General features: G+C 54.1%; 11 protein-coding genes and 1 non-coding gene across 12 annotated transcripts; 3 read left to right on the plus strand and 9 right to left on the minus strand.

The window, feature by feature from the left end:
- Positions 1-886: 886 nt before the first annotated feature.
- Positions 887-2,381, minus strand: EI97DRAFT_377577 (GTP-binding protein-like protein YchF; the record flags this gene model as incomplete). The annotated part of the gene is made up of 4 exons (XM_033795620.1): positions 887-1,435; positions 1,639-2,124; positions 2,175-2,246; positions 2,307-2,381. 4 exons carry the CDS (start codon positions 2,379-2,381, stop codon positions 887-889), a joined length of 1,182 nt encoding a protein of 393 aa, XP_033653560.1.
- A 532-nt stretch (positions 2,382-2,913) lies between these two features.
- On the plus strand, positions 2,914-3,838 carry EI97DRAFT_450394 (DUF862-domain-containing protein; the record flags this gene model as incomplete). Its single annotated transcript, XM_033800284.1, has 3 exons — positions 2,914-3,155; positions 3,207-3,303; positions 3,359-3,838. The coding sequence occupies 3 exons, from the start codon at positions 2,914-2,916 to the stop codon at positions 3,836-3,838; spliced, it is 819 nt and encodes a 272-aa protein (XP_033653561.1).
- Positions 3,839-3,875: 37 nt separating this feature from the next.
- On the minus strand, positions 3,876-4,715 carry EI97DRAFT_433436 (translational machinery component). Its single transcript, XM_033798390.1, has one exon. It carries the CDS (start codon positions 4,556-4,558, stop codon positions 3,995-3,997), a length of 564 nt encoding a protein of 187 aa, XP_033653562.1. The 5' UTR covers positions 4,559-4,715; the 3' UTR covers positions 3,876-3,994.
- A 138-nt stretch (positions 4,716-4,853) lies between these two features.
- On the plus strand, positions 4,854-6,556 carry EI97DRAFT_442534 (TIM44 subunit of mitochondria import inner membrane translocase; the record flags this gene model as incomplete). The annotated part of the gene is made up of 2 exons (XM_033799764.1): positions 4,854-5,830; positions 5,881-6,556. 2 exons carry the CDS (start codon positions 4,854-4,856, stop codon positions 6,554-6,556), a joined length of 1,653 nt encoding a protein of 550 aa, XP_033653563.1.
- A 1,059-nt stretch (positions 6,557-7,615) lies between these two features.
- Positions 7,616-9,068, plus strand: EI97DRAFT_494142 (Thioesterase/thiol ester dehydrase-isomerase). Its single transcript, XM_033802382.1, has 2 exons — positions 7,616-7,858; positions 7,943-9,068. The coding sequence occupies exons 1-2, from the start codon at positions 7,717-7,719 to the stop codon at positions 8,806-8,808; spliced, it is 1,008 nt and encodes a 335-aa protein (XP_033653564.1). The 5' UTR covers positions 7,616-7,716; the 3' UTR covers positions 8,809-9,068.
- Positions 9,069-9,339: 271 nt separating this feature from the next.
- Positions 9,340-9,440, minus strand: EI97DRAFT_t61. The gene has a single exon. It is a non-coding gene; the product is annotated as a tRNA-Leu (tRNA).
- A 120-nt stretch (positions 9,441-9,560) lies between these two features.
- Positions 9,561-13,723, minus strand: EI97DRAFT_46195 (nonribosomal peptide synthetase 10). The gene is made up of 2 exons (XM_033801234.1): positions 11,331-13,723; positions 9,561-11,283 (listed from the first exon to the last, which is right to left on the minus strand). The coding sequence occupies exons 1-2, from the start codon at positions 13,605-13,607 to the stop codon at positions 9,697-9,699; spliced, it is 3,864 nt and encodes a 1,287-aa protein (XP_033653565.1). The 5' UTR covers positions 13,608-13,723; the 3' UTR covers positions 9,561-9,696.
- Positions 13,724-14,239: 516 nt separating this feature from the next.
- EI97DRAFT_377487 (tRNA guanosine-2'-O-methyltransferase) lies at positions 14,240-15,764 on the minus strand (the record flags this gene model as incomplete). Its single annotated transcript, XM_033795615.1, has 2 exons — positions 14,240-15,532; positions 15,648-15,764. 2 exons carry the CDS (start codon positions 15,762-15,764, stop codon positions 14,240-14,242), a joined length of 1,410 nt encoding a protein of 469 aa, XP_033653566.1.
- Positions 15,765-16,046: 282 nt separating this feature from the next.
- On the minus strand, positions 16,047-18,382 carry EI97DRAFT_418709 (tryptophan synthase beta subunit-like PLP-dependent enzyme). The gene is made up of 3 exons (XM_033796962.1): positions 17,999-18,382; positions 17,342-17,932; positions 16,047-17,293 (listed from the first exon to the last, which is right to left on the minus strand). The coding sequence occupies exons 1-3, from the start codon at positions 18,053-18,055 to the stop codon at positions 16,295-16,297; spliced, it is 1,647 nt and encodes a 548-aa protein (XP_033653567.1). The 5' UTR covers positions 18,056-18,382; the 3' UTR covers positions 16,047-16,294.
- A 414-nt stretch (positions 18,383-18,796) lies between these two features.
- Positions 18,797-20,021, minus strand: EI97DRAFT_433440 (uncharacterized protein). The gene is made up of 2 exons (XM_033798391.1): positions 18,896-20,021; positions 18,797-18,843 (listed from the first exon to the last, which is right to left on the minus strand). The coding sequence occupies exon 1, from the start codon at positions 19,854-19,856 to the stop codon at positions 18,963-18,965; it is 894 nt and encodes a 297-aa protein (XP_033653568.1). The 5' UTR covers positions 19,857-20,021; the 3' UTR covers positions 18,797-18,843; positions 18,896-18,962.
- Positions 20,022-20,992: 971 nt separating this feature from the next.
- On the minus strand, positions 20,993-22,662 carry EI97DRAFT_433442 (uncharacterized protein). The gene has a single exon (XM_033798392.1). The coding sequence runs from the start codon at positions 22,266-22,268 to the stop codon at positions 21,114-21,116; it is 1,155 nt and encodes a 384-aa protein (XP_033653569.1). The 5' UTR covers positions 22,269-22,662; the 3' UTR covers positions 20,993-21,113.
- Positions 22,663-22,951: 289 nt separating this feature from the next.
- EI97DRAFT_433443 (DNA-binding protein) lies at positions 22,952-23,985 on the minus strand. Its single transcript, XM_033798393.1, has one exon. It carries the CDS (start codon positions 23,936-23,938, stop codon positions 23,042-23,044), a length of 897 nt encoding a protein of 298 aa, XP_033653570.1. The 5' UTR covers positions 23,939-23,985; the 3' UTR covers positions 22,952-23,041.
- Between the last annotated feature and the right edge of the window lie 150 nt (positions 23,986-24,135).

The following is a 24,135-nucleotide window of genomic DNA, read 5'->3' on the forward strand; positions in this document are numbered from 1 at the left end:
CTTGTATAACCTTAGGATCCTCACAGAGGGCTCTCTTGTAATCATACTTTCGATTGAACTTAATTGTAAGCTCTGGCTGACGTTTGACAAAGGTTGTAGCCCAGTTCTGGCCGACTGGATCTCGGTGCCGTGCAGCCAGCAAGGAATCAGCCATATCTTTGACAGCAGCAAGCTGGGGAGGAAATCCTCGCGCGTCAAGATCAAGGATATGCCGAACAATCACCTCTTCTTCCGTCTTTAGTAGCTTCATTGAGTTGGGCGTGCAGTCATGTCGAAAGATCGCTCCAGCGCGTTGGTCTCGTAGTGTTGTTCGAGAGACGTTGTAGATCTGTGCAGCGTGCCGTTCAGAGATATTCGTGTCTTGCTTAATAGCCTGGATCGCAAGCTGTACACGAGCTTCTTTTGAAGAAGGTAGATTATTGTGTTGTTGAGGCATCACGAATATACCGTAGTTGACAGTACAATTTGGTGGGATCTTGGCATAGTGGACGGCTCGCCCGTGTGGACGGCTCGCCCGTGAGGTACGTTACTGGAAAATCGCTTACTTAGATGTCTTCTGTGGCCTCGCTCGAGAAGGAAGAATAACGTATACGTTTACTTCCTTATAGCACGGCACGTAGGCTTGGGGTACCCTAGATATTGTTAAGAGCGGTGATATAGCACAGCGATAAAAGCCGTGACTTGTAGAGGCGGCACAAGTGAGTCGAGCAGACCGTGTCCCTCAGCTGTGAATCATACATTCATCGTGTTCAGAGGGATACTGAACTGTCTACCTGTGGAGCACTTCCAATATAGCAAGTTGACAGTGAAAACGCTCAGTCATAACCGTCTCCCTTTGGCAATACGCCCTCCCACATTCCGCATAAAGTGTGTCAAATGAGGAAATTTATGACTTAGCCGCACCAGCCTTGATGAGAAGGATATCACCGTCCTCCACGACGTAATCCTTGCCCTTGGTCATGACCTTGCCCTTGGCCCTCACGGCCGCTTCGTCACCCTCTTCCCTCAACACACTATAGTTATACACGATGGCCTGAATGAAAGTCTTCTCGAAATCGCCGTGAATGACACCCGCCGCCTGCGGCGCCTTGGTGCCGTTGCGGATCGTCCATTGCCTGACCTCATCGGCGCCAGTGGTGAAGAAGCTGCCAAGGTTGAGGGCCTTGCGCATAGTGGTAATCACCTTGGGGAGGGCGGATTTGGTACCGAGCTTCTTGCACTCCTCGGCAGCTTCCTCGTCGCTCATGGCGGCGAGGCGCTCCTCGAATGAAACGGAGATGGGGATGATGGGGTCACCCTCGGCGTGCTCCTTCACCCACTGTGCGACCTTGGGAAGGTGCTTGTTCTTCTGTCGGATATAGTCCTTCTCGCTAAGGTTGACGAGGTAGACAACGGGCTTAGCGGTGAGGAGGAAAAGAGGGTTGATCACCTCCACCTATATTGTACAGTCAGTCAACTGTTCTCGACTTCTGTGCAACCAAAAAGGAGGTGAAGCAGGGGAAGGGTCAGAGTTGGACGTCTTTTCATATGTTCCCGGCGTTACTCAGGATTTTCAAAGAGCTGGGATTATAGAGCAATCGCTCTTTGTCATCTTTCGGAGGAAGTAGAGCGGATGGTAAGAAAGGGTTAGGCACATACCTCCTTTGGTGACCAGTTGCCCTTGCGCACGTCCTTGCCAGATCTGAGCAGCTCGAGGATCTTCTCAACGGTTGCCAGATCCTCCTTCATCTTCTTCATTTCCAAGCTCTGCCCACCTCTCCTGGTGTCCTTGACGAGCTTCTCGTGCGACTTCTCGACGAACTCGATATCCTTGATACGCAGTTCCTCGGCAATGATATCGAGATCGCGCACCGGGTCGACATCACCTTCAACGTGGATGATCTCGGCATCGTCGAAACAACGCACGACCTGGAAGATTGCGTCGACAGCACGGATATGCGACAAGAAGGCGTTGCCCAAGCCGGCACCGGTTGAAGCACCTCTGGTCAACCCGGCGATATCGTAGACTGTAAGGTTGGCAGGGACAACTGATTTGGGCTTGTAGTGCTCGACCAGCCAGTCGAACCGCTCGTCAGGCACAATGACGCGTGCCTCTTCGGGGTCAATGGTGGCATAGGGAAAGTTCTGCGCTCGTCAGAGGATGCGGGCGTGACGATTCGTGCAATGCGACTTACGGCAGGGTTACCAAGGGAAGACTTTGTGATGGCCTGAAAGAGGGTCGATTTACCAACGTTCGCAAGCCCAACCTGGCCACTACTGTTAACGTGAGAACTTGACAATCGCGTCAGAGGGGCATGTCAACGTACGATGCCGCTCTTCAGGTTGTTTCCAGGCCTCCCCAGAAGAACCTTCTCCTCCTTGACAGCTTTCTTGGGAGGCATCTTCTTTGACTTTGCGTAGGTGCGGACGGTGGTGAGAGAGACGCGAAAAATAGGCGAGGGTGAAGCGCAGGGAGTTTTGATCGCAGTGCTTGCTGCTGGTCGAGAAAAACGGGGTATCACAGAAGAGAAAAGTAAGAGGAGGGGTCGTGTGGGGGGAATGGTGATGGCGGAGGGGGTGGGAGAGATGACTGCAGCAGTCCCCTCTCCTTAGGTGGCCTGGCGAAAATTGGTTGGGTTTGGTTTTGGCGGTCCTTGCAGGGCGGTGAATTTTTCGGTTTTCGACTTGCTGCCCCTCTTGGCATTTGTCCGTGCGCTCGATCCACAGGTCAGTCGGAAGCTGCCCTTGCCACCTCCACATGTCCCTGCCTGTGATTGTGAAGCTTGGGCTCTCTATCCACCATGCTTCGTCCTCTACCATATGCCTCTCACTCACACGCTTTACCGTCCTTGCACATGTCGCGGGGCAGAATTCGACTTATCTTTCCTTTGATGTACAATAAATATCTCGCTCTCATTGACTTTTAACCTCACAATGGCCCCGAACTCTGCCCCGAAGCCATCTCGGAAGAGCTCGAGCAATCACAGATCGACACTGTCTCTCCAGAGAACCGAGGTCAAGATTCACGTATATGACTTGCTTCCGCCCGGCAAGATCTCCACGTTACTATGGGCTATCGGCAGCTCCCTCCTGCACTCCGGCGTTGTGATAAACGGCAGAGAATACGCATACGGAGGACATGATCAGCCTGGTGTGAGTGGAGTATATTGGACACGGTATGAGAGGCCTATGATAGGCTAGGCCTCTTATTCTAACCTATAATACAGACCGGGAGAAGAACCCCCAGGCGGCACCTTCAGACAAGCCATTGTACATGGCTTCTCATTCCGGACCGCCGAGGAGATGGATAGTATAATTCAGGAAGTAAGCATTCGAGGCGCTGGAATTCCCTCCGTTGATAACATGCTGACAGAGCCAGGCCATGCAGAGATTCCAAGGGACATCATACAACCTCCTTACAATGAACTGCAACCATTTTACCTCGTACCTTTGCCAGCAACTCACTGGCCGTCCAGCTCCCAGCTGGATCAATCGCGCCGCTAGTATAGGCGTCGCTCTGCCATGCGTGGTACCACGGGAATGGATAGACCCACCGGACTACGTTACTGCGAATGGAGAGCTCCTTGACGAGGACGTTGAGGACGAGAGATCGTCTATGCTTCGAGGTGATCAGAGGCGGCAGCTTCGAATATCTCACGAGGTCGCCCATGATGAAATGGGCCCAACGGATGCGATACCTGGTAGTAGTTCTGGAAGTGGTCGACGAAGCAAGGAGGGGCATACGCGTCAGTCATCCCGAAATCATGCGCCCAGGCTGGCCAAGGTCAAGATTACGGATTCTAGTGGTAGGCCCCTTCCGCCGGCGGAGAGAGCTCCGCCGTCACGAGGAGCAAGATAACAGCGCGAGCACTTGCACTGTCTCAGAATTGCTGTGAGGAATCGTACTTTGTGACCTCTGCTATAATTGCCTTGGTATGTTACAAAAATCCGAACTGCAACATGAAGAAATCCCCCATTGCCTGCCTCTATCATACACGCCACCGCAGGGTATACCTTAACCCAATCTTCTCGGCTTTTTGCTCCTCGTACCACCGAACTTCAGTCTGGTTGAATCCGCGAGCTTGGTGACCAAAGGACGGATCTTGGAGCCCTCACTACCCAATATCGCCTTTGTGACGGCCTCCCTTCCAGGCCCAAATCCACGATAGACAAGCTCCAGCTGTTTGATTTGGGGCAAGAGACCCAGATCCCTTATTCTGTTCATCACAAAGGCCGCGAGTTGATATGCAGCGTCGTACGTTCCGCGTCCAGCCTTCCGGAACCCAATATTCCCGCAAGATACCGATATCAGAGGATCTCTGTTGGGCTTTGTGAGGGTGATGTGCGTGTTGTGTTTGTGCGCGTAGATGTGAAGATGATGTCGCTCTGGCTCCTCCCACTCCTGCTTGGCCAGCGTTCTGAAGAAATCCCCGTCCAATTCTCCTCCTCTTGGTATGATGGATTGGTATTGCGACGGCTTATTTAAGGAGTTTCCGATGCTGTCGAGCATGCTCGTCACGGAGCCTTTCGCGCGGGGAGTCTTTGCGAGGATGGGGGTAGACTGCGAGAAGGGACGCATCGATGAGAGGACGGGCGTCCGGGGTGAGGAGCGACATGTTGCGCAAAATGGCGATCTGAGCGTCCGGAAGACTTGCAGTGCTGTTGATTCGGTCATGGCGGGCAATAAGGAGAGGCCCTGTGCCAACTGATGTCGTCGAAGGTGCTGTTGAATGGTCGGCTCGGCGAAGAGAAAAAAGGGTGGTCCGTGCATTCATCTGCAACTTCCATCGCTCGCCTTCCACCACTTGAGCAGGAGATTTCCACCGCCCGCACCACTGCCCGTACCCGATCTAATCTTTCAATCCTCACTTATAATGCGACCTCCATCCACCGCAGCACTTACAGTGAGGGCGCAATGGGCCAACACGCCGCGGTTTGCCGCCTCACCCTCCAGCCTCCACTGCCGAACGGCGACATATAGACGGTTAACTACAGCTGCACTGAGCACGCGTTCGTCATCAATACGGCAGCCTCTCGCTGCACAGGATGCATCCTCTTCCGCTCCTGCCTTCCTCCGCAGCAATTTCCTTCCCCAAGACATCCTTTTCCGTACCGCTTCTTCCTTTTCCCGTCAGTTTCATTCCCGCTCCGCCCTATGGCAACAAGCACAGAAACAGACCGAGGAAACTGTGAGAGATGCACCTGAAGGCACAAAGCAGTCCACAGCTGAAGGAGCTGCGGGACAGCAGCAGGAGGGAGAAGAAGCCAAGGAGAAGAAAGCCGGGGAGGAAGAAGAGGGTGAAGAGGGCGAGCAGGGCAAAAAGAAGAAGGAGGATCTCCCACCTCCCCCGAAACATGGCGACAAGTCTCCCTGGCAGGTGTTCACGGAGACTCTGAAGCAGGAGTTCCAGGCCTCGAAGGAGTGGAATGAGTCGACCAAGCAGCTTTCTGCTGGTGTCAATGATTTCACGCAGAACCCGAAAGTTCAGAAGGCCAGAAGCACATACAACCAGGTCACGGAGGTAGCCTCTACAAAGACCGCTGCGGCTCTGAAGACCACCGCTGAAGCAGTAGGAAAAGGTGCGGCATGGACGTGGGAAACGGCTCCCGTCAAGGGCGTCCGGAAGGTTGCGAACGTCACTGGATCCGGCATTGAATATGTGACGCGACCTGTGCGGAAATCGAAAGCTTTCCAGGCAGTCAAGGAGACTGTCGACGACGGCAGCTCCTCGCGGTACGGAGGCTGGGTCGAGAAGGAAGAGCGCAGAAGAAGGCGTGAGCTGAGGGAGCTCAACGAGTTGCAAAGGACTGGAGGCAGGAAACCGACGGAACCAATGGAGGAAGATCCCAAGTACGTGTTTTACTATGCTCATGTTGACTTTCCTCTAACGTGGCATTCAGCGCTGGCACAAACGTTACTTTGCACAAAGACGCCAAATACAAGGAGATTTGGCGGGAATTCAAAGATAACAGCCGCTTGATGCAAGGCCTCTTCAATATGCAAGCAACCTACAAGGAGTCCGACAATCCGCTTATCTCGACTGCACGCAGCATTTCGGACCGCATCACCGGCTTCTTCGCTGAGAACGAGACTGCTATGGTCATTAAGAAGTTCCGGGAGATGGATCCTAACTTCCAGCTCGAACCCTTCCTTACCGAAATGCGCGAGTACATCCTCCCCGAAGTGCTTGACGCGTACGTCAAGGGCGACATCGAGGTGCTGAAGCTTTGGCTGAGCGCCGCTCAGTACTCGGTCTATGCCGCGCTGATGCAGCAGTACACGACAGCAGGTTTGAAATCGGACGGAAGAATCGTGGACATCAGAGGTGTCGACATCTTGAACGCACGTCTTCTTGAACCTGGAGAGATCCCTGTCTTCATCGTCACCTGCCGGACGCAGGAAGTGCACGTATACAGGAATGCCAAGACCGGGGAGCTCGCCGCCGGTATGGATGACAAGGTCCAGCAAGTCACCTATGCCATTGGCGTCACAAGAATCCCCGAGGACGTCAACAACCCCGAGACGAGAGGGTGGAGGTTCATCGAGCTGCAGAAGAGCGCTCGGGACTACTATTAAGCCTCGCGCCCTCGTTTCCTCTCCCGCATCGACTTCCCGACGCAAACCTCTTGTATTGTACTCATGTTTCCACCACCTATCCGTCGGCATTTCCTGGCTCTGCTGGCATCATCTGGCGTCATGAAAAGAAGGACTTCTTACGGCATCTCTGTTTTCGATCTGTCTTAGTATATCATACCCTTTCCATCTTTTCCGAGATGGACGGGTTGGCATGTAATCTTCTCCTCTTGTTCTTGGCGATGGGTAGAGGGAAGATTGTGACGCTATTCTAGCTATTTTGTTGATGATTGTTCCGCTTCCCCGCTCATGTGTGTATAGTATTTGGATGGCAGATGGGATCTGCTTTGTGTAGGCAATGGCCTGGAAAACGGGGAATGGTGGAGCGGTCGGGAGGGATAGTTTATATTACACTGCAAGAGTCCCGAATGTTATCAATGGAGATTGAGGTTGAGTGATTGAACAATCCGCACCTGTCGCATCTGCTATCTTGTACGGAAACTGTACTCTGCAAGTCCTCTGCGTTTACTACAACTTATATGAAGGCGTTTGCTTTCGTCTTGCGTTCCGCCTTGAGTGTGGAGGCATCTTTACGGGTATGGACAAGACTGGTTATATGCAGCGTCACGTAGGCGCCTCTTCCACTTCCATTGAAGCGAGGCATGCTCTTCTACATCGAACATCTTATAAATTTAATAAGGCTATGGAAGCCCTTTATCCAGCCTCCAAATATGCGATTCAACGAATATGTCCTCTACAGTTAGTAGGAGGAGATCGACGTTCTCTGTCCCCTGGATTGATGAGTAAGGGACAGTCGACTGGTGTGCATATGATACCTTGGGGGTACCGACCCTTTCGTATTATATTCACCGAATCCTCCAAACCTACTGTACTGTATAGACTGCATGAAGAACCTGGAACAAGCCGAGCATGGCACATCCTTCCTTCACTCTTGTCCAGAGTTTCGTCCACACCCGTCCGTGCCAAGCTCCGACGTCGTCTTCCATAAAAAGAGAAGCCGAGGCACTCGGAACTTCCGCCTGGTCCAAGCGTCTTACAAGTGACCGAGAGTGAATGAATGCACCTTCCACGGCAGGCCTTCCCCTATCAGCACAGCGCGCCGAGTGCCCTCTCCAGCAGGGGCAGCCTTTTCCTCACCGGTGATGACGTTCATCGCAAGGAGCACCGTATGGGGCATCGCGGGCGCGAGGCATCTTGCAGCAGTACGAGGACGTCCGGTGGGGGCAAGGGTGCCGTCGGTATACAGAAGCGTGCGAGGCCCACGTTGGCAGGGGACTAGCGCTGGTAAGTTGTGGTTCCCAGAAATTTTGGTCCGAGATACGATATCTGTTTTGTTGAGTTTCTTGTTGGGTTTTCTAATATTTGTAGTGCCTCCTACCTCGGTGACTTCTTCCCCTTCTTCCTCTCCATCACCACCACCACCCTTCCAGGCGCAATCCTCAGAAACCAACACAACCTCGAATACCACCTCCCCTCCACCACCACAACAACCCAAATCCAAACCCATCCTCCGAGCCCTCCTCTTCCTCCTAGCCACCACCGCCTGCTTCACCGCCGGCTTCACCATGGCCTCCGCCCCCGTCCTCGCCTCAGTCATAGAAACCGCAACGCAATCCCTCCAACCCCCCTCGGACGCCGAAACCCTCACCCTCTTCACCCCGCCCACCGCCGACCTCGCCGAAATCGAGCGCCAAATCTTCTCCCACCCGCTCACGCAATCCCTCCTCTCGGATCCAAAATACATCGCCTCGCGCCCGCACCTCCGCATCCCCGAGACGCTGCGCGCGCAAAACCTAACAGCGGGAACGCTCCTAGGCGCCAACAAGATCGCCGTTCCCCCCTTGCAGTTCCACACCGCGGACGGGTCCGAGTTCGCCTCGTTGCAGTACCTGGGTCCCGCGCTGTGCGGACACCCGGGCGTCGTGCATGGCGGGTTGCTCGCGACGTTGTTGGACGAGGGCCTCGCGCGGTGCTGTTTCCCCGCGCTGCCGAATAAGATTGCCGTGACGGCGAGTTTGAAGGTGGATTATAAGAGGCCGACCATGGCGGGGCAGATTGTGGTGCTGAGGGCGGAGACGACAAAGGTCGAGGGGAGGAAGGCATGGGTTAAGGGGCGGTTGGAGACGTTGGCGGATCCCGAGAGGGGTGTGGAGAGTGTGGTGTTGGCTGAGGCGGAGGCGCTGTTTATTGAGCCCAGGGGCGCGGAGAATATGAAGAAGGTGATTCCTACATAGAGAGTGGGGTTTTTGTGGGAGGACGGGTCCTGGGGGATTAATGTCTCAAGAAACATTCTACGGCTGAGCGAGCATTGAAGCATTGAGCGATGTTTCCTGCGATTGACGAGCGTAGTATTAGACTTTCAAGAATTCAAGACTTCTCTTTGTAATATCAAGAAAAGGTGCATTCACGCGTCTTCTACTTCAATCTCGCAACCCCTATGGAGTGCAACATATTACAAAGAAGCACCGACATGCAATAAAGAGCTAGAAATTACAGTTACGTAGGCTCCCTTCGTAAGCATGTACTGCTAGAATTAACCTCTAGTCTTGGAGCTACCTGTAAGGGAGATGCAATAGACGCATCCTATCTCTCTCACTTCCCAACGACAGCAGTCTTAGAAGGAAGTATCCTGTTACTCTAATGGATTTCACTCGGCAATAAAATAGAACAAAAGGAAAGAAAAAAGTATAAAAATAAAAATAAAGAGGCGGAACAAACCCCAAAAAGATATTCCCGAAACCCCTTCCAACGGAAGGGACGAATGTTGATGAGAGTGGGACTCGAACCCACGCCACTTTCGTGACCAGGAATTAGATGTTAAGAGAAGACCTTAACCTGGCGCCATAACCAACTCGGCCATCTCACCATGAAGGAATTTGTTAAGCAAAATTCATGAGATTAAACTTTATATATAAAAACAAACCTTTTTGAAAAATAATTAGGGGAGCGCTGCAAGTCATTCTCATCATGAACCAGACATCAATAGGCCGAGGAACATTTTCATTCACTAACGGAATCCAGTCGGAACTCCCGGTACAAACGTATATAAGAACACTGCAACGAGAACAATCTAGCTCGAACAAGTATGCACCTTACTCCCATTACCACCCTACCTCCCACCCTTAAATAGGTTCATCCCTAGGCTCAATCAACACCTCATTAACCGCGACATGCTCCGGCTGCTTCAACGCATAAACAATCGCATTGGCCACATCACTCGCATCCAGCACCTTCGCGCCACTCGGCTCGCCATACTTCTTCAACGCCTCCTCATCCGTCGACAAACCCAGCAACTCCGTCGCCACGTTCCCCGGCTGCACGCTCGTGACCCTCAACCCGGTCCCCGCCGTCTCGAGCCGGAGGCTTTGCAACGTGGCTTCGACGAAGAACTTGCTGGCGCTGTAGACGCCCAGGCCGGGGAACACTTTGCGCCCGGCGTCCGACGAGATGGCGACGATGTGGCCCTTGCCGCGGGACAGCATGCCGGGGACCGTGGCGGAGAGGCAGTGCAGGAGGCCCTTGCAGTTGACGTCGACGGTGCGATCCCACTCTTCGGTGTGGTTGTTCGCCATCAGGGTGAAGTACATGACGCCCGCGACCGAGACGAGGATATCCACGGGGCCTAGTTTCTCGCTGGCGACGCGGACCAGGTCGGCGACTTGCTGCGAGTCGGTTACGTCTGTTTTCTGGGTGATGACTTTGCCCTCGCGGACGACGAGGCTGCGTTTTACGTTTTCAAGCGCGTCAACCCGGCGGGCACCCAGGGCGAGATGGCAGCCTTCGCGGGCGAGAGCTGTAGCGACGGCGGCGCCGATACCCGAAGACGCACCGGTGATGACGGCAACTTTACCAAAAAGCGGACCCCGGCGAGGAAGACGTGCAGACCCCCCATACGCGTTGACCGTCGACGGCGGCTTCGAGAGCCAACCTCGCGCAAACCAATGACGGGTGTACGTCTCAAGGAGCTGCAGATCAACCTTGGGACGCTCAACGGTAGCGCGGAGAGGTCTTGTCGCCGCGTTGTCCAAGACAACGATGTCCCTCAGAAACTCAACACTGGGCATACCGCTTCGAAGTATATCGACAGTGAACGCTCCGTCGCCTCCCTTTGCGGAACCGCGCTTCTCGGTCCACATAGCAACCCAGTCGTCCCAGCCCAGCGGCTGCGTGGGGTAGCCCAACTGGGACAGGTTTTCGAACACTTCTTGCATTTGTACGGGTGTAGGGTCCCCAAGGTGGAAGACGAGCTGCTTGGCGTTGGTCTCGTTGCCCAGATGAACAATGGCTTTGCTGACAAAGTCCACAGGGGTCATTTCAGCACGCCAACCTTTTACATCGGGGTAGTAGCCAAGGTGGATGGATTCGACAATCAAGGCTGTGAGAAGGTCCCATGCATTAGCAGCGCCGGAGGCACTGTGGCCACTGATCGTGCCGGCACGCAGAATCCGGACGGGGAGGCCACGACGGGATGCCTCTAGCACAAGCTGCTCCGCTACCCATTTCGTCTGGCCGTAACCGTCGAGTAGCTTGGTAGGAACCTGATCCACATCCAGCATGGAATCCTCAGGCCAGCCCTTCTCACCCGGAGCAGGCGGAAGCACTCCGTTGGTGGAGATGTACTGGACTGTAGCGCCGCCAATGCTAGCAAGGCGGAGCACCTCTCTCGTTCCTCCAATATTAGGGCGTCGCATAGAAGCATATGGGTAGACCTAATCGTGTTAGAAGCCGCACGTCTCGTGCCAGGAACAGAACATACCAAGTTGACAGTTGCAGCAGCATGCACAATAACCTGCACGCGCGAAGCAAGCTGCTCAAAAGCATCAGGCGAAAGGCCAAAGCGCTTTCTCGACAAGTTACCGGGTAGGATCTCCACACGCTCCATGATCGAATCTGTCCATAGACCCAAATCGAGAAGATTTCTTCGGACTCTAGCAATACCGCCCGGCAAGTCATCCTGCGAAGGATCATTGAAGCGAACAAGACATATGATGTGGGCCGAAGTGCTTTCCAGAAGATCACTCAATAGGAAAGCACCCAAGAAACCGGTCACACCAGTGAGTAGCACCGTCTTTGCGTTCTTGAGGGCACACATCTTCACATCGGGCGAGCGGGGTTTGATTTCGTCTTCAAGCACCGAGTCTGCGCGCAAGATGGCGGGTAAATCAGCTTGGACAGCGGCAGTGTGTCCATCTCGAACCGCTCTCACGGTCTCCAGGTGACCATTGAGGGTCGCGGGATCAGCCAGGCGGGCAACTGGCACTCTGAACCCAAACGTATTCGACAGTCTAGAAGCCAGATCCGCCAGAGAGAGGGAATGCCCGCCGAGATCGAAGAAGTTATGTTCTGGGGCCACAGCACTCGCTGAAATATTCAGCGTGGACACCCAAGCCTCCTTGATGGCTTCGATCTGGATAGGGTCTCTTTCGACGATACCGTTCACGGGTGTCTGCGATCGTGCAGGAGCCGGAAGGCGCTTCAGGTCGACTTTGCCAGATACACCGTGGGTAGGCAGCTCCTCGAGTTCAACCCACAGTGCCGGAATCATATATGGTGCCAAGTGCTGCGACAAGATGCGTCTAGCAGCAGGACTATGCAGAGCCTCGTCAATCTCGACAGGAGGCCGTTCTTTCGAACTTTCCTTGTCTCGGACAATGTATGCCACGAGCTGCCTCTCGAGACCCTCTCCGTGGGCAACAACGGCGCAGTGACTGACGGCAAGGTTTGCCACGATGGCGTTTTCCACTTTTCCAGGAACAACCGAGTATCCCCGCAGCTTAATCATAGCACCGACTCTTCCAGTGATCTCGAGCAATCCAGACGGGAGGAGTCGTGCCCGGTCACCCGTCCGGTACATCCTGGCTCCCGATTTGGCGTCAAAGGGGTTAGGCGTGAACGCCTGGGCGGTGGTTTCTGGCCGGTTAAGATATCCACGAGCGAGAAGGGGGCCGCCAATGAAGAGTTCTCCACTAACTCCTTCTTCCACACGATTGCCGCTCTCATCAAGGATGTATACATATTTGGGGTTGATGAGGGGAGGGCCGACAGGACAGTAAACCGCATCTTTGTCGAGCTGCGTCAGCATCTCACCGATATCGCCACAGGCAATCTCGTGCGTCTCACACGCACTGTAGCAATTGAGGAGGCGGGTATTCGGCAATGCCTTGAGCGCTCGTCGGGCCAGGTCCGTAGTGACGACCTCGCCATTGAGCCAAAGCCGGCGTAGGTTTGGGAGACGCGATCCCAGTTCCTGGTGACGGGAGAGTACAGCAGCCAGCAATGTGGGCGTCATGAGCGTCTCCGTAATATTCTTCTTCGAGAGCAGATCCACCAGCAGGACCGGATCATAGGAAGCATCATCTGGCACTGCAACGACAGTGGCGCCCCTGAGCAAAGGCCGGATAATCTCCCAAACGAAGAATACATTGCAAGCGACACGATCCCCTGGCTGAACATCTGAGAATTGGAACCTCAGGTCATACGAAAGCACTGCCGCCCTGTGTGGGTTGGCAATACCCTTTGGTTTTCCAGTCGTACCGGAGGAGTAAGCCACGAAGCAGAGGCGCTCCAAGTCGGTCTCTTCCGGTGGCGGAGGAAGGTTCTGGTCTTGAAGATCGCCATCACTCTCAGATGCTCTCTTTTCGAGTTCATCTAAGACAAAAATCGGAGTTTGGGACTTGATCTTGCCAACCTCCGCCCGTACCGTGACAACAACCACTGGTGCGGCATCCTCAATCACGTCCGCCAAGAGATCGGGGGGATAGGCAAGCTCTAGGACCAAAAACGCACCACCGGCCCGCAAGGCTGCCAGGCAGGCAATGACGTAGTTTGCACTCCTGGGAAGAAGAACTCCAACGAGACTGTCGCGGCCTACCCCATGGCGCCGGAGTTGGTGGGCTAGGGTAGCGACTCGCTCCTCAAGTTCGGCATAGGTGTAGGTCACCGTGTCATCCTCTAGGGCAACGGCATCGGGAGTAGCGCGGACTTGCTGACTGAAGAGGGCGGAGAGGTCTTTGGAAGTGTCGATAATTGGCATTCTCAATCTTTGGGGAGAGGAAGGAGTCCGTACTGAGCGAGTGCTTTTATTAGTGTACTGTGTATCTGGGGCTCTCTCGGCTGCTACTCTTTTGTATGGCCGGTCCGCCAATTGAATACCCGGCTGGAAAAAGCAAGGAACGAGCGAAAGCGGTCTAGACGCACAAATTTGTTCAAGGAGCGGGTTGTGGAGAGCGGGCCAGTGGGACGTTCGGCTTTCGCTTATCGCATGTCATGAAGAGCGCCCGATTTGCTTGCAACGGCCCGCCTCGTGTCCCTCCTTTCCATGTCGAGCATGGTGTTCGAGCACGTCAGTGTTTAGATGCGGACGGCCGAAGCAGTGCAACGTCTCTGAGCGGCTGTAGCAAAGCCATTGAGGTCACAAACACTGTTGTGGCGGGCCAGTGGTTGGATGCGTTTCCAGGTACGGCGTGGAGCTAATCCAAGAACAGTTCCTAAGGTCTAGGCAAGGGACATCAGGAATATGGCGCGTGGGCAGAGCGGAGAGCAAAACGTAAGAGAGTTGTCGCATGGGGGTTTCGTTTGCGTAGGTATCGTTGGAGAGAGATGTTCAGCGGAATATCAGCTATTTTCGTTATGATGTCGTTCCCTGGTTGTATCCTTGTTCATCGCCTACCCAATTTTCTTCGGTGTCTCTTCGGGTGCGTAGTCCCCCGCCCTCAACTTGTCCGCCTCTTTGAACCCTTCGAAGAACTTCCTCCGGAACGCGTTCAACTCATCTGCCCTGACCCCTTTCTCATATTCTTTTCTTACCCGCGTGACTGCATCCGCAGGCGCCTCTGAATCGGGCAATCTCCGATACGTAAGCAAGCGCCGGGACCATCTGTTGAACGGTTGAACGCAAACAGAGACCAATTCAAGGAAGGGATTCGTGGGTATGATGAGCTCGACATCTTCGTCATTTGCTGTGGGCATCCACATACTCAGTCTGCCACCTTCCACAAGGGTGATGGCAGCAAAGGCAAGTATATCGTCCAGCAGAGCCATGAAAGAGTACGGTCGCTTTGGGGGAATGTATGTGGGGTCCTTGTGACGGGCCTGATGATTTGAGCGCTCGATATCGCCCAGTTCCTCACGTGCTCCAAGCACCTTCAAGCCTTCTCGTACGCCGTATGGAGGGTCACAAATGATACCATCGAGGTAACCGTGGCGGATGCCATTGTTGCTTGGGGCAGGTAGTCGCAAGGGCGTGTTTGTTAAGTCAGATACGAAGGCTCCAAGATAGTGTCCCTCCAGACCATACTGCTTGAAGTTGCCTGCAACGTCTCTCTTCCCCACCTGACCCTTCCTTGAGCTTCCACCTGTACCTCTGATACTCCGGCCGTCGATATCGCTCCCGCATACATAGGCACCAAAGTGCGCAGCAGCGAGCGGGAAGCCGCCGGTCCCCATGAAAGGGTCAAAGAATATTTTCCCGGGAGCAGCGAGAGCAATGTTCGCGGTCAATAGAGCCAGTTCAGCATCCATCGAGGTAGTGCTAATGTAGTGTCTCTTTTTCAGGTCATATGTCGACTTTGCATGCCTCCCAGATTCGGCTATGAACCTTCCCAGGTAGAAATATTTCGGATGGGGTGCTTTCTCATCGTAGTGCTCAAAGACTTGGAACGAGACTTCAGGATCCTTCATCCGAATGGGTCCTTCAAAGGCGAGGTATGAGAAGGACTCAATGATATCGCGTTGTTCTGCCGTTGTTCTGGTGCCCTGGAAACAGTCGACTGTAAACTTGAATGATACATCCTTGTATTTTGCCCACAGGTGAGAAGTATTGATTTTGACGGATTCGTGCAGGGCCTCGTAGCTTGGTCCACGTCCCCAGAGCTCATGTATTCCCAGGGACAGGATGCTGCGAGATATGACCTTCGCTGCTGCTGCATCCGAAGGAAGGCGGACGATGCAGAATGGAGACTTGAAAGGAGTTAGGGGAGATCGACCTCATTCAACGGATATACTAGCGAAATAGGGCATGAACTGTGACCCGCGCTGAAAGGAAGGCTTATATATATGAAGAGAAGCCACTTACATTTTCGTGATATTCAACAATCTCAAGCGTCACCCCTGCCAGCTCACCCAAAGCGAAAAGCTCGGCCTTCCGAAAGCTCTCGTGCACCTGTGCGAGCCTAACCAAGTACTCCGGCATGCTGGCTGTGTGTTGGCAGCAGTGTGAAGGGCGATCGAGTAGGCTGGGGTTTCTCAATCCGGCACAGGCATGATGGACGCACGTCTGATTTGACGCCGCGTGATATGTGGACTACAAAGTCAAAATCGTGTGGTGGGACGTTCACCTTGGAGATTTTTAGAGTGCGAGAGCTGTCTCTGATTGGCCGAGAGGAGCACTAGCGTCATTTCACCTGACTGCCAGTCTGATAGAAGAACAAAGTTGACATGTAAGAGGAAGGCTAGAAAATGAAATTGCATCTCTGCACGCATGAAATTGTGCATGCTCCAGAAGAGGATCATACCACTACCTCGGTTCGTTCTATGATTGTATACATAAACACCGGAGAAAAGAATCGCACACATGTGCAGACGTGAGAAGCAATGGAATTCAGAGATAGCAATCCAATAAGCCAAAGACGCACCGTCTACCCAAGTGTTTTTATGTCACCAAGCTCTATCAAACAAACAATGCTCCAGCGCCACTACCACCACCAACCCCGTCTTACAACTCTAATTCTTTGCCTTCGCAACAGCAGCAATCTCCTCTTGAACCTCCTTCAGTACGATCTTGCGAACGCCTTCCCAACCAGCTCCCTTCTCAACATACATGACTCTCTTGGGCAAATCAGCGAGCTCCTTGAATGCCTGAGGCTCGACCTTATCCCAGGAGTACTCCTTCTCATTCGCCAAAGCATCCTGCACCGCGTTGATGAACTTCGCCGGATGCGCCGTAGAAAGCGCGATATGGTGACCCATCGGAGGCTTGGCCTCCTTGTCCTCTGCGGACCACAGGGCGGCGCGGACTCCAATGGCAGAGTGGGGATCCAAAACGTAGCCGGGGCTTATCTTTGAGAATACCTCAGTGATAGTCGCAAGGGTCTCCTTATCGCTGACACGGTAGGACTTGAAGTCCCGTCTTGCGGCTTCCATGATCTTCTCATCCACACTGAATCCTCCTTGTGCCTTCAACGCATCGAGCCAGCGCTTAACGTGGTCGCCTGCCTGCGCCAGCCGTAGCGAAAGCGCGTCCGAATTGGTGCTATACACGTCGTATGCGAGGAACCACAACAGACGCTCGAAGTTGGAGGACACCAGGATGTCCATTGCCGGGCTAAGCGTCTCCTTCACTCCACTCTCGTGTGCGAGGACACCGTCGCCGGGTTCGCCGCCCTTGGCTTCCTGTCCGTAGACCTGGTGCTTCTCGTACCGTCCAGTTTCCCAGAACCGGTGAAGAATGTCGTTCTCGTTCGTGGCAATGACGAGTTTCTGTACGGGCAGGCCCATGCGCTTGGCAAAGTATCCGGCGAGAATGTCGCCAAAGTTCCCCGTAGGTACGACGAATCGGATAGTGGATCCGGGGAGGAACGAGTGTCTGCGGATGAGGGCGAAGTACGAGTGGAAGTAGTAGGTGATCTGGGCTAATATGCGAGCCCAATTGATGGAGTTGACGGCGGCGAGCTTGAGGTCCTTGTTGATTTCGGGATCGGCGAATAGAGCCTTGACAATGTCCTACCGCGCTGTTAATCAATGCAACTTCGGATCGACCTGGCAACATACCTGGCAGTCGTCGAAGGTCCCCTCCACGGCCAGATTGTGCACGTTCGCGTCCGTAACGCTCGTCATCTGTGCTTCCTGGATCGGGCTGATCTTGCCCTTGGGGTGCATGATGAAGACTGAGACATCTTTCTTTCCCCTCAACCCGTATATGGCTGCTGAACCCGTATCTCCACTTGTCGCTCCAATGACGGTCAAGTGCTCCCTGTCGGGACCCTCCTTGCCCTGGTTCCTTCTTACAAGGAAGTACTCAAAGAGGTTTCCCAGGAATTGTAACGCAACATCCTTAAACGCATAAGTCGGGCCATGGAACAGTTCCAGCAGGTGAATGTTCCGCTTCTCGTCCAAGGTCACGATCGGCGTGACGTCCTTTGTGCGAAAAGTGGAGTAGCTGCGCCGAATGATATCCTTCAGATCTTCGGAGGGTATTTCGGAGGGCGAGATGTAGAGCGAGAATAGCTCGAATGCGAGGTCTTCGAATGAGAGGTCTTGCCAGCTGGAAGCCCAGTCGCTGGGTAAAGTTGGAACATCTTCTGGAATAAAAAGGCCGCCGTCGGAGGCAAGCCCTTTGAGAACGACATCCTCGAAGGAGAGCTATGTTGTGTGTCAGTTCACGCAAGTCTGCGCGCTGAGTCAGGACCGGTTCAGGGTTGCACTCACATCGTAGGATCCTCCTCGGGTGCTCAAATAGCGCTGCGATGCGGTATGGGAAGGCATCTCACTTCTGGCAAGAATGCGACGGGTCAACGTTGGGATGTTGGTATGTTTAAAGGCGACTTATTGATTATACAGAGGAAATTCACGGTAGTCAACGTCGCCCCGCGGCTAGTCCGGATTCTGCCCCGCCATGCCCGATGTCCCTTGCATGCTTGGCCGCAATGACCTTTCCGATACTCTAGTTTGCCTGTGTGGTACCGATGGTGATCGAAGATTGGAAGTGAGGAGAGGATCGATCATCATCAAGCAGTATTGAGAACGTGGAAGGAGCTTGTTGGCCGCCTTTAGCCCCAAAAAGCACCATCTCGGTCTGCTCTGGAGATACGAACGAAGCATTTCTGGTTGTTTGCACTTCCAAACCATTCGGAGTCTCATCGGAGGCCAGAATTTCAGACGCTAGGCTGGATTTGTCAGTCCAAGCGTGAGGTGACTCTAGGGCTCTTTCACGATTGTTGACACCAACCGCCCATTCATGACAGAGAAGACGCAGCCATTCACTCCGAGCATTGGATTCCAGGCCGCGTTGTATCCCCCGTGGAAGAGTCATGTAATGCAAATCCGAGAAGGGGTTCTTGCATTACCCTGAACTGTACGCCAGCCTAAAAAAGTGTATGAGATTACGTCTGTCTATGCTGTAGACTGCCTAACAAAGTCCACATTGTGCACTCGTGGCAGTCTCATTCTATCACCGGTATGCTTACAGGTTCCAGAGTATGTCGCGCATGTGCCCCAGTGTGTTCGAACCACTACAAAAGTGGGGGAAAAGAGAAAACTCGAGAGATGGGAGAGCAAAGTTTGTGCACTGATTTCAGAATGCAAAGTGTAGCCTTCCTGTCTGATGCTTGATAGCAGGCTCTCCAAGAGGGCGGAAGCGGTAGCATACTTCCCTCCGCTCCTCTAGATCCTTTCAAGACCATAGCTCCCTAAAGAGCTGTTCCGTCCATGCATATTCCACCCGGAACGGCTCCAGAATCTGGTCAACCCAGTAGCTCCAGTCATCCTCCCAGAGCCCGCACCCCAAAATCGCTCGTGAATATTCCCAGTAGCTCGGATACCATCCAGCAAACTCCCAGTCGATGAGGACACCCTCCACATTGGCAGCGTTCCAGCACATTCCATCTTCCTCCATGGTCTCCGCCGTTGAGCGTTTGCGTATCATGATGTTCTTTTTCTGGAAGTCCGCATGCGAGAAGACGGGGCCGTGGTTTTGGAAGAGTTGTTCAAACGTTCGCGCGTAGTGGTCCGCCTTGTACCTACTATACCCGCTCTCAAGGTATTTCGCGATCACAGCGTTATTCAGATCCGACTCCGTATCGAATGGCCCGGCGAAGGGTTTAGTCGGATCGTTAGTCCAGAAGAGATCATCTGACAACTCGCGCCGACCAACACTGCAGTATCCTCCGGGGGACTCCAGCTTTCGCATCTCGCTGATAATGGCTCGAAGTTGAAAAGACACCGCTTCTTTCGCAGATTGGTCCAACCTTGTCCACTCGGACTTCAAAGTGGAGCCAATGATGCGCTCCATGACAATGTAGTTGACCTTCTTGTCGGCGCTTTGGTACATCGCGTATACACGTGGAACGGGAACGGTAGTCGAGCGTTCGAGAAGGAGCATGGTCTCTCCCTCGAGTAGGTCGACCCGCATTCCATACTTGACAACATAGTGATCGCCTACTCCGACGACTCTGCGCCCTCCGGTCTCACTGAGCAGGTCGGTTGAAGACGCGATTTCCTCGGCAGTGGGTAAGCTTGCGGGAAGGTTTGCTTCATCCGCGAAGTAGGGTATGCTGAATGGTGTCATGTGGAAGGAGACAAATGGGCTGCAGGAAGAGTGTTCGGTAGGTTAGTAGTAAGAGAACTGTTACCCTAGCCGGTTGCGCGCTTTTGGGGGTGTTATTGACCTGGCTGAAGCTGAATATGGCGATGCTGTAGGTTAGCTGTTATTAGGGCATTAGCTTTGAGATTGGAAAATGCATGAAGCCAACAACCAGTGTATCTTGACATAGTCGAAGCTGTCTTGGATGTGAGATACAGTCTGCGCATAGCCTTACGTCTGTAGGGATAGGATGTGTTGACGGGTATATGCGTCACAGGAGACTTTGAGACTGCTGGGTTGGGGCAGGGCTCAGGATGCAGCATCCGATGAAGCGCTATACTGGAGTACGTAGTCTACGTTGTTCCCTCTGTTGGAGAAGACTGCAGTTCGACGTCGTTCACAAGCCGAGTCCCGCTGTCCGGGCAACATCGCCATCAGCGGTGGGTCCGATCGCAGAGCCGCAAAAGTTTGCGTGGGCTATATGGCAACCCCTTGCCTGACGGGAAGCGCTCTCTCCTAGCGCCAAGCCAAATATTTTGCAGGCCTTTTCAATAGAACCCCTTGATTCCCGGAACGAGAGACTGCCGAATAGCGCTGCCCTGGCTGCCGCACCCTATTCGGCTCCTCGGCACCCCACTTCATCGCCGCTGCAAAAAAATCTGCGCTGACTAACCTCCTGGCCCAAGCGCCCACACCTTCCCTATATAAACCGCTCCTCCCTCGTGCTCCTTTCCTCTTCCTCATACGACACATACTCTTAGAATCAATTCTATAGTATAGCGTCTCTCTCTGAGCTTCTCACAAAAGCTACAGGCCCAAACCTGGTTGATGAGTCGTATCCTCGGCGTCCCGGAGTGAGGTTTCTCTTTATTTTGCGCTGGCGCTTCGGCGTGCGCAGGGACGATGATCTTCGGCTGAGCCGTTCTTGGTGACTTCGGTCCCGCGGCGAGGCAGGACGCTGAGTGAAATCTGACAGGCTTTTTTCATTTTTTCATTGATGGATCTGGCTGGGCTGGATCGTCGAGGAAGAAATTGTACTTGAAGGTTCAGGGTGAAGGAATTTTTGATGCCGCGTGTGGCATTTCTCGCTTGTGTGCGATGGTGTCTTCAGGATGATGTTGTTCATTCAACGCTTTCATTCTACGGCAAGGTGTCTTGATGTCTACAAGTAACACGCTGAAATGATGCAACCAGAGAATCCAGTTGTGTGTCCCATCGACACAATCCGACTCCTTTGCTATCTCAACACCAGCCGTGCTTCTCGTTAGCCACCCAGTCGATCGACTCTGCGATATTGCCCGTATGCGGAGGATACCACCGCAAGCTCGCTATGCTCTCTGTATCTCTATCCACCACCTCCGCTGAAGGATGAAGTATCCTCGCTGCTGCCACGGTCGCTGGTGACGGGTTCCACGCCTCGACCTCCTCCATCCTCCACTCCTGCGCCTCCCGTTGTGCCAGTGCCATAAGTGCTGCAATGGCGTCTACAGCATCCTCTTCCCGGCCGTCCTCAACCACCAACCGGAGGATGTGGAGAGTGTTCCCCTTCGCTTGAGTCGGGTCTGAGTTGTACCACATCCGCGTCCAGTAGCACCAAACACGCTTTCCCTCCTCGGTGCCTACCATGGCGCCTTTGACCTTGGGGGTTCTGCCATGAAGCTCCTGGCCGACAAAGTCCTCCCTAGCATGGTGCCAACGTATCGTTTCGATATCCGGAATCAGAGCCACGGCGATATTGCTCTCTCTCGTCCTCTCCTCCAACCTCTTCCGTATAATCCTCTCATCCGCCTTACACAACTCCTCCAGATCCTCCTCACACAGCGGCCGCGCTGTAATCCCCTTTGGTCCGCTACGAGACACCACCCCGGGTATAGAAATATGCGAAGACCGAAACGGCTCCCACCCATGACTCCTATAAAACTCCTTGCCGATATCCGAAAACAGCACCGACAAAAGACACTTCCTGCCCCCTTGAACCTGATGCGTCTCCAACACTTTCCCCACCTCCTGCATCATCCTAGCCGCATACCCCCTCTTCCGCAAATGCTCCGCGCAAAACACGCTCCCGACGCCGTGCGCAATCGTCTCCTCCACCTTCCCCTCGCGCCACACCAGCGCCCGTTTGCGATACGTCTCGCAGCTCGCGAGCGGCAGGCGGTGCGGGGAGGAAGGGTCCAGCGCGTTGTGCACGGCGGTGTCGATGAGGATCCAGTAGGTGATGCCGCCGTTGCGGGTGAGTTGCTGGTTGGAGAGGAGGGCTTCGCGGCGGAGGTAGGCGGGGAGGGTGAGGGCGCCGCGCCATTCGGAGCCGTTGAGGCGGAATTGGATTTGCTTCTCGGCTTCGGTGGGGTGGGCGAGGGCGAGGGTGGGTGAGGTGCCGGGAGGGAGGGTGGGCATGGTTGATGGGCTTGTGGAGGTGGTGTTGTATGTTGTTGGGTTGGTGGATCTGAGGGCGGAAAGACGGGCGGAGATGTAAGCGTGGAAGAGTGTTGTTGTCGTTGTTCTGATGTCTAGTGTAGTCGTAGATGGCCCCGTGTTTCAATTTGCATCGGAGGATCCGGAGAGGGTACAAGCTGCTCTCCGGACCCGCTTCTTATACGCCATTGTCGCCTTGTGTGGTGATTCAGTCAGGGCATCCCGAAGCTACCGCGCCTGTAGGTTCCGCTGATGGCCGAGGCAAAGCGCGGGGCGTCCTCACCGACGGCTTGTTGTTTGAAGGCATCACGCGGTGGATAGAACAAGAGACATCCCTGCTGAAGTGATGTTAGCTGGGAAAGACAGCTGGGAGGGGTTCTTACTATAGGGGCTACAAGTAAGAAAGTAGATCTGTCAAGTCATTTTTCTCCATAGAAAGAATCTGATGCTGGGGACCGAACGCAAGGAGGTGCAGACGTCATGTTGCAGCGCTAGCCAGGGGAAGCTATAGCTACCATCGAGGGCAACACGGGTTGCACAAATGCACAAATGCAAGTTAAAGGATGGTTATGGTTACTCCTTGGGGTTGCTTATTGTTGCAGCACGCTAAATACCTCCCTTTGGACCATCGATCATAGTTGGCCATAGATTATATAGGTAATGGAGATACACCCTCCGGCTTACAGGCCCGTTTCATGGGATGGTCTCCCTGTGAATTAACCTATATACTATGGTGTCACACTTCGCCGATGAAGCTACCCATCTCCGGTGGAGCCACTTGAAGGCATGGTATCGAGCTCAAACTTTGCTTTCCCTTCTTCGATCCATGTCTCAAATCTGAGCACACCCGCCTCCACTGTCCGTATTGGCGTGACTTTGGCCCCTCCAAGATCGTGCCCCTCGGTCTCCCTCCTAACTTTGGTCTGCTCATCCACCTCCGCACCCTTCCTTCCCGTCTTCTGCAAGCTACTCTGTGCCGGGATCCAAGGCTGGGGATGGCCTATTGGCGGATCAATCTCCGCTTCATCCTTTAGCTCCATGCAGACGTTGAAGGAGCAATTCTTGGGGAGCGGTTTGAGCCGCGAACAGCGACTGTTTAGCATAACCAATGCAGCGCGAAACTGTTCCGACATGTCCACGTCCGCCTCGAGCTCAGCCCGCGCGCCAGCGTCCGCGTTGGCTCCTGCGTTTGTCTCCCACTCTGCGTCCGAAGCCAACGCTTTTCTCTTCCCCTTGGACTCCGCCGTCCGGTTCCCTCCCTCCTCGTCAGAAAACCCCGGTGTCGCGCTCTTCGCCCAGTCAATCTGCATATTCCGCTCCTCTTTGTCGACTACGGGAAAGCGTGAGACGTCCAGCATGAATCTCTCGAGTATCTTCGCACTTCCGCCCTGCTCAACCCCTCCATACCAGTATATGACTATGCCTATGCGGGCCACGGTGCCGGCCAGCAGCTCGGTGTGGACCGCAGCAATCGCGTCGCGAACCCATTGGCAGACGGAGGGGTGACGCGACTGGAAGACCGGGGTGTTATGGAAGCGGGCGCGTACAAAGGACGTTCGAGGGTAAAGGCCGCGCAGGCAGAGCAGCGTGTGCGTGTATGCGAGCAGGAAGTCAGCAAAGTGATTGAGTTGGGCGAGGTAGGTCTGGGGCATGGTGGAGAATGGGAGAGATGTGGGCGGGTCGAGGGCAGCGGGGTCCCGCAACTGTGAGGCTTGCTTGGGTCAACAACGCGGAAAATAATTCTTCGAGCTTCCCCCTAACCTCAACACCCCTTCACGCAACACGAAAGCAGGCACGCCCACGCGACTCGGGGCTGCGATTCAACTACACATAGTTTCACAGCCTTTGC

The sequence above is a fragment of the Westerdykella ornata genome (assembly GCF_010094085.1).
Source record: "Westerdykella ornata strain CBS 379.55 unplaced genomic scaffold EI97scaffold_11, whole genome shotgun sequence".
Lineage (NCBI taxonomy): Eukaryota > Fungi > Ascomycota > Dothideomycetes > Pleosporales > Sporormiaceae > Westerdykella > Westerdykella ornata.